This window comes from Wasmannia auropunctata, unplaced genomic scaffold, assembly GCF_000956235.1.
Source record: "Wasmannia auropunctata unplaced genomic scaffold, wasmannia.A_1.0 LD335994.1, whole genome shotgun sequence".
Lineage (NCBI taxonomy): Eukaryota > Metazoa > Arthropoda > Insecta > Hymenoptera > Formicidae > Wasmannia > Wasmannia auropunctata.
Window position 1 is genome coordinate 220,201 of NW_012026896.1, and position 8,206 is coordinate 228,406.

At 39.2% G+C, this 8,206-nt stretch overlaps 1 protein-coding gene across 2 annotated transcripts in view; it reads left to right on the forward strand.

Moving 5' to 3' along the window:
• LOC105453795 (myosin-I heavy chain-like) overlaps window positions 1-8,206 on the forward strand; it is a 34,004-nt gene that overhangs the window by 4,501 nt on the left and 21,297 nt on the right. For both annotated transcript variants that reach the window (XM_011695998.1, XM_011695999.1), the window contains exon 2: window positions 1,954-2,060. In XM_011695998.1, the coding sequence (XP_011694300.1) occupies window positions 1,954-2,060 (107 nt within the window). The remainder of the gene's footprint in view (window positions 1-1,953; window positions 2,061-8,206) is intronic.

The window sequence follows — 8,206 nt, forward strand, 5'->3', positions numbered from 1 at the left end:
CGCGATTTATATGTTTCTTCCATGTCGCGCGAATCGATCGAGCGTGATTCCACGGGGCAATTTCGAAATTGGAATGAATAATGATAGAAGGATTTATCTTACTTAGAATCTCTGGAAGGCATAGCTGTCTAATTACGATATGTACAACGATTGCTGTGAAAATTACCTATGTGCCTTTATTGGCTATTTAGTTAATGGGGAATGATGTAAATCGGATTTTTAAATGCAATTTTTAAATGCTCTTGTTGCGCACATTTAACTCTAAATGTACATATTCGATATTAAATGACATTGCAGGTGATTTTAATGGAATTTTTTAACTGTAACTTTTATCACCGTTCCCGAATGACAAAAAAAAATTTAAATACACGAAATGTATCTCGTTCATGTTTTAAATGTTTCAGTTAATATGAGAAATCAACATCAGAATTTTCTACATCTGTTTTCGATAATTTCTCGACAAATTCGGAATTGAATTTTGTTTGGGAAAAATTTGATCGCGCATCAGGCTGGCGAAATTATAATTTAATTTAATCTCGTCACGGAATTTTTATTTAAATTAAAACGCATCGCTCGCGACAGAAAAACTTTGTATTTATGTGAGGGCACATTTTCAACTGAATATTATTGAGTTGCATATGCAACTATTTAAATATATTATAGCTCTTATTTACAATTAATACCATTTCATTATAAATTTAATATACGTTAATTTTTTAATTATGTTAATCGTTTGAAATCGACAATTAATATTAAAATAACGTACGCGCGTTAAACCTACAGCTAAAAAGTTTCTGAGTCTCACTACCGTCGCTGTTTGACTTGATGACGTCATTATCAAACTACGGCGTACTAATTAGAGATAATTTATATCCCCGTTTTTATCACTTATCTTTCATTTTGCTTCGTCGAAACGATGCGTGGCCTTGATGAAAGCAGCTGCAAAATCGATTTGCATTTCAGCTCCCGAAGTCGCACGAAATTCGAGTCACTGTCGACCGTGGTCCACGTGCAGATTCCCGTTAATCGCGACCTTGAAATTACGCCCGGCAGCTGGGCAGCGCAGGTGCGATCGAGTGGTGCATAGGAGTCACGGATGCATGTGCGCGCCGGGTTGCACCTGCGAATCGCTCGCGAAAACTTGATTCTTCGCCGCCGGCACGTGGATTACCGTCGAGGAGACGAAGCGCGCCAAATGATTAATTCTCTATGCGTGTGTGTGCGTTTACGACGCGTTTCGTGTTGCACTGTTGATCGTCGCAAATTGATTTCGGGACACGGAAGAGCAAAATCTGACGGGATAACGATCAACCGTGTCAAATCGTCGCCACAAATTGGCCTTGATTCACACTTAATTTCATCACTATTTTATGAAAGCACGAGATTTTCTCGCTGACTTAAATTTTCAAGATGCAATTAAAATTGGAGGGAATTGAAATCGCTATCGTGTCCTAAGATCGATCTGCAGATAATCTCCGTGAGGATAACACGAAAATTATAGAGAATATTTTAATAAATAAGACGGAAGACTCTTTTTTTGAACCACGACGCTAATGAAAAGTTGTTCACCTTCGAAGCAGCAAAATTGTCACTTGTCGAACAACAGGTGGTCAAGCACGGTTCCCTTTGATGTGTGAGTTCACCGCGGGAATGTAATCGAGATGATATTCGATATTATAGGCAGAAGTGCCGAACAATCGGCAAACATATCTTTAAATAATTATTAACAGTTTTACTTTCATTTTCTTAATTATGCTTGTTTGCTGACCGATAATGTGCCGAATTTTTATATTTAACTGTTCAAGGTCAATAATCAAAATTAAAGAATCGCAGAGCGTTTATCTGGAAAAACTTTGAAAACTACACGGATTAAATAAGAGTTTTAATGTTTATTTAAAATCTTTACAATGTTTACTTGCAATCATCTCTCATCAGTATCTTTTTCTCTTTCAGGCTCAAGCCCTGAGTGCGGCGTGCCGGACATGACAGTCATCAGCGATATCGATGAGATCGGTATCAATCGGAATCTTCAAGTTCGGTACAGTAGGGACCAGATATATGTATCCTTTATTTTACGATGTAGCTGTACACAAATTCGCATTCGCACCATGCCCCCCATGCGGCAGAAAATTATTCTTATGTCGCTTTAATACTTAAAGTACTAAATCGATTTTTGAAATGGATCTTATCTGGTCTTTGACAAACTTAATAATCAAAAAATTTGAAAACTATTATTCTCAAATAGTACGATAACATGATAACTTATGCAGCAGATACGAGATCCAAAAATATTCCAAAATAATCGACAAAATCGAAAAAATATTATTATTTCGTTTATCTCAATATTCCCATTGACTTGATTGTCCCTAAAATCGAGAGGCTGTACATACATTTTCGTTCTGAAGTGCGCAGCTACGAGCTCGAGCGTGTATTATTTCTGTGGTTCCACATTCGCTTCTGTCATACGAATTAGGCAAATGAACAGAGAAATAGATAGGCGGGCGACGAGAGATTAACCGATTTCGTCCGGCAGAGATGGGCGAACGGTAGAGGGAGAGAAAAAAAATGAATCGACCGAGGGAGAAGGATGATACGAGAGGGACGCGTATGAATATTGCAGGGGTGGGCAGGGCCGCTCCTAGGTTGTCGCGTTGCTATGACGATCTCAGTCAGCTGGCGAATCACCCCAGGGTCAGACCCATTCATCTCTCATCGGCTTGGGTTTGCCAACGACCCAACGATATCGCAGCGACCCACTGTCAACCCTTTTCTCGCGCTTTAACTAACGAACAACGATACGAAAATCCGCGGATTAGCATATAGTTCTAGGCGCGTTTAGCTCAATGAAATAATCGGCGGTATTTTTACATGGAGATCGTCTGACGTATCCGGAGTAACGTTGGAATGATGTTGTGTATTATGTGATCTCAAAATGAGATAAAAATGACAGAATTATAATAAAGAGAACAATGGAGAAAGTTGGAAAAACCACGGAAAAAACGATTTTGTTAAAAGGTCTAAAAATTTTGCTAAATACAGATCTGAAAATAATTTTTGTTCAATAATCAAAATAATTTGTTGGAAAGTTAAAAATAATAAGCATTTGCTATAAATTAAACGTTTTGATATTCTAGCAATCATTTTGACTTTTCAACAAAATTATTTTGATTATTGAAGAAAAATTATTTTCAGATCTGGATCCAGCAAAATTGTTCTTTCCGTGTGAATTAAAATCTTGCGTTCTAATCGCAGTAATATTGTACGTTGTATCAGGGAAGCCAATGTCCGAATTAACTTCGTCGAGATTGGATGCCATTTAGTGGAATTAATACGGAGCGTATTGTCATACAGAATCAATATCGGAAGCCACATTTCGCTTTGCGTACGTCTAATGTAATGATAAATACACATAATCATTGGCAATCAGAATTGCTACCCATTTAATCGATTTATTGGATGCGGATTGTTAAGGACCTGCTTGCATTTAGTGATAGTATATGAATGAGATTTGCGAATATTTTATAGCGCCAGTAACTGTAAAATCTCACGATACTCAACGTATTACAGGGCTCAAAAAATCTACAGCTACTCGCAATTGACCAATTAGTTACCGGAATTCAAACACGCGATTTAGGTCGTCGGCAATCCACTCGTTAGTAGACACTTCCTCGACATGCGACATAACGCGTGCGACGACGTTATACTTATAGACTAATCTTCCGTTGCATTTAGATGGAAATGATGTAAGACCGACGAACGAACGTCTGTGACATCGTAGGGAATGTAGTACATAATTGTTAACTACACGTTCTTTTAATAATTATTTCGATTATTCTTTTCTCTAGAAATATTATACGTCAAAAATTATTCCTTTTAAATCAATTAGCGATATTAATTTGTTTGGAGAAATTCTATCAATGCAATTGTTTCTATTTAATAATAGAAACATATTTGAAGTAATTTCTAACTCCGTTGCAATTTTCGTGAAATCTTAATTGGAACGTGTCCCATTTATTGAAGGGGCTGTGTAAGAAACGGAACTTGTTTCCCAGAAAAGTCAAGCTCTGCTTAGTCACCACCACACACGCATGCATACACATGTCGACGCTCACTTTTTGCTGCCTGAGATGTAATCGAAAAATTAAACGGCTCGTAAAGCGGTCGTTCGGGTCCCTCGGCCTTTTCGAATCTCCGTCACTGAGCACTTCTTATCGTCGTCACGGGCACAAACGAGATTCGCAGCTGGTAAAGACAGCTCTCGCTGCGGGCACCAAGGCCTGATCAAGCGCGTTTCTCGTACGTAAAATCTCAAAACTGCGTGAATCGAGTCGTGAATAAAAATCGCGCGAATCTACAGTCTTTTTTTATTGGTTAATTTAACGTTCAATAAATATTGATTCAAGTATCTTGGTTGTAATTTAAACATCGTACGAAAACAAATATTCGTAAGTAAAAAAAAATACGCATATACAAATCCGGATTAAAAAAAAAACTGGTTCGTGAAAGGATCAATCTTTATGCAATTAATATTAATTAATATTTCATGGAGGAAGGAAGCGATGAATTAAGTCTGCAATATTTAAAAATGTCACAGGCAAACATCCGTTTTCTTGTCGCAAAAGTAGGTCGCTCGGATAAAGGGTTAAGAAACCGACGACCGAAATCATTCAGTCATCCATCGTGCGTGATAATTAAACGCTTTTCTTACCTTAACTGCAGCTTTCCCAGCTTCCAGGCAGCTTAACCCTTTCCAGAGCGAGTGGCCCAATTTTTTCGCATCGATGAACTCTCTCGCGCGACCCTCCAGACATTCACCCTCCTGCTCTCGTCGCCGTGTGTCTCTCGTTTTTTCTTCTCTTTCTTTTTTACTCTGTCCTATGCTGCCGTTAATAGAGGCACACGGGATCGTCCCGTTCCTGCCCGCCTCCTCCTCCCCCGCGACGAGTGCAATTCAAGTCGGCTAAGGGCGCTCCGCTTGCGAGAGAGGTTAATGAGAGCGAACTACACCCCCCCTTCACACATATATGCGGGCATCGCGGTGCTGCGCGAACGCGCGCGCACCGCGCGCACGTGGAAAAACACGCGCAAAGGAACGAACGACATCCGGTTCATCGGCGAAGCCGCGCACTCGAGCCGCTGTCTCTGATCTTGCACGCTCGGCTAAATTAAAATGCAACCGACACATCCCAACCCTCTCTAGCCAGACATCACACCGCTGCTATTATTAGCTTAAATCGCTTAATCGTTTGTTTTGCCTCTAAATTAAAAGGATCATTGGGAAAAGGAAGAGAGAAAGCGTCGCGTAAGCCTTTTCATTCGAATGACTCGATTGAAGGGATTTGTCAAGCTTATTATGTCATCTTCTTTGTGTTCCTTGTGCCTTTATGTTCAATCAAATATTTTCGCGTAAAAATAATATGTAAGATGTGGAAGAAATTGCTTTCTCTCTCTGTATATCTTAATCTTTATAAAAGTCATTCGCGCGACGGTCAAAAATTTGTCATTTTTCTATTAGTATTTATCGGCTTGCAGATGTTGTCAGAAAAAAAACATCTCTGGATCACAGAATATTCTACATTTTTACTCGCGGAATATTTCAGGTTCTCCGAGTCTGATGATTATCTGCATGCGCCGACGTATTAATAACCGGAGTTTCCGAGAACACGGAATACTCCGGAAAACACGGAACGTTCCGTGATCCGCAGATAATGCGTTGAAGTATGGTAGAAGTTAATTTCACAACGTTCCTGCGTTTCGCTATGCGACAGCAATATCGCTGGGAAAGAATTGAGAGTTTCCAGGTCGATCGAAGCTTCCTGCAGAAATTATATCGCGCGACGCGAAAAAATATAGATCTATCCTCCGCTCTCCCCTTGTCCGCTATACGGATAAACTTCTCGGGCAGATGGACGGTCCGTAATTGTAATTAAACTTGATTTTATTACGGCGTATAGAGAACGTAAATCAGGAAGTTACCGATGGGCGACGCGAGACGCGGTTACCCAAGGGGTTAATTAAATTGTTAGACCCTTGTTGGTAATGACAGGGTTTCGATAGAGCTTGGATCGGAGGCTCTAGATGGGAACTGTATATAATCACCACAGGAGTTGACAGCCTCTATATGTATATACGCGAACGCCGGTTAGAAACGTACGCATTCAGGCTTGCTCGAAAACAAAGAATAAAGGTACAAAAACGCGTAACATAAATAAAGTATAAACACGAAGTGTAAAAAAAACATGTGAGCAAGCAAACTGTTTTTTGTACAGTGAAAGATTGATATACGAACAAATGGAGGGAACGCGAAAGAAGAAGTATTCGCCATTCTATAGCTCTTTATATAGACAATCTGGATCTTAACAATAATAATAATGAATTTTTATAATATTTAGTTTATAATATTTAGTGTATTCTTTAAATGACATACGAATTTCTCACTCACAGCTATACATAAATTCTCTTTCCGTGTCTCCATTTCTTCGTTGTAATTTTAAATATGAGAAAATTTCACAATATGAGAAAATTATTCTTCATATTCATAGATATTTTTAGACATTTTCGGAAGTATAAATTTATTAATTGTTTGATTTATAGGTATAGGTATACTTTTAAATACCGGGAATTTTTTAAATGCTAATCTGCAGGACAGGAGATTCAACAGTCATCCTACCAAAACGACCGAAACGAGTTTCGAACTTTCGGGCGTAGATCAGCACCCTACTGGTCTCAAATGTTGCCGAAGGGTGGCACGGTTATAGGTGTACTGCTCCCCTCCCCCCTTTTTCGTTAACGGGTGTAGCATTCAGCCATGAGTCATACCCCCTATAGGTCGCCCCCGAGCGTGACGTCATTACCGAGCTCTCTCCCCCGACGAAAGCATGTCATCCTCGGTTATTATGCAAGGGATAGGACTCATAGTAGAGCTGTGCGCTTCTCTCTCTCTCTCTCTCTCTCTCTCTTTCTCTCTCTCGAGATTTCTTTGGGGATATTCCCGTGAATCTGAAATCGCGCGACGCAATTTTAAGCTTGTCTTATAGCTCGTTTTTCTAAAAGTTATCTAAAAACGGTTTTATTGCAATTTTATATAGGTCACACAGAATATTCTAAAGAGCAGATCGTAAATTTTGACACATTATTTTTAATCATCTCAAACTTTATATTTCTTTAATGAAAATATGAAGACGTTGATGTCACTTGAATTGAATAATAAGAAATCAAAAGTAAAAGTGAAATTAGATGGTATTCAAATTTCAAGCGGATTTTTCATGAAATTCCAAGTTGTTTGAGAAATAAAAATATGGAAATTGTCAGATAGAAATGATTGACTAAAATATCCGCTAAAAGAATATCATTCTCAAATTATTCGTGGAATATTAGAGAGAGAGAGAGAGAGAGAGAGAGAGAGAGAGAGAGAGAGAGAAACCGGCAGTAAAAATAAATGGACGCGACGCGTTGAATTCCTGAGAGAATGGGAATTCCTTGAAGCATAAAATCCCACTGCCGGTTTGCCCTTTTCGGGGCAGACCAACCAACCCCCTGTAATATTAACGCGGCTACATCGCTCTGCACTTTTCACGCGGTTTTCGAGGGCTCGCGCTGATCGATGGCGAATGAATTAACGTTTCGCCGCGGAGCATCCCACGACCGGCGATAAATATTCAGCGAAACCGTCTCAATCTTCCCTTCGCCCTTCGCGATTGTGCACCTTTATCATTTATCAGTCGCATAATAATTTATTCAGGGAATCCCTGCAGAGATAGACCGCGATAAGCGGAGTGCGCAAACTGCGAGCAATATTTATAGGTACTTCAATGCCGGGCAACTTGTAAAATGTTATACTGGCCGTGTATGTATACACGGTGCCGTGCAAGAATCATCATCCCTCACCGTCCGCCGGTTTATTCAACGTCGCGTTATGACAGCGCAACGAATGTTGACTAATTACTCAAGCGGCCAAGTGAAATATGCGGTATGTGTAAATTGCAGAGTGAAATATACGATTGTGATTTTTATTTTAAATGTCGCATATATAAATTTTGTCATTCCTCTAGTACTTCGTCAATTTTAGATTACATGAAGTGTTACGTCACGTGCAATTTGTTCACATCGAGAACTTCTGAATTTTACAAAAGAAAGATTTATCCTTTAATCTATTGAAATGTTAACTTTACGATTAATTCATTTACATAATTAATTTCAAAATGAT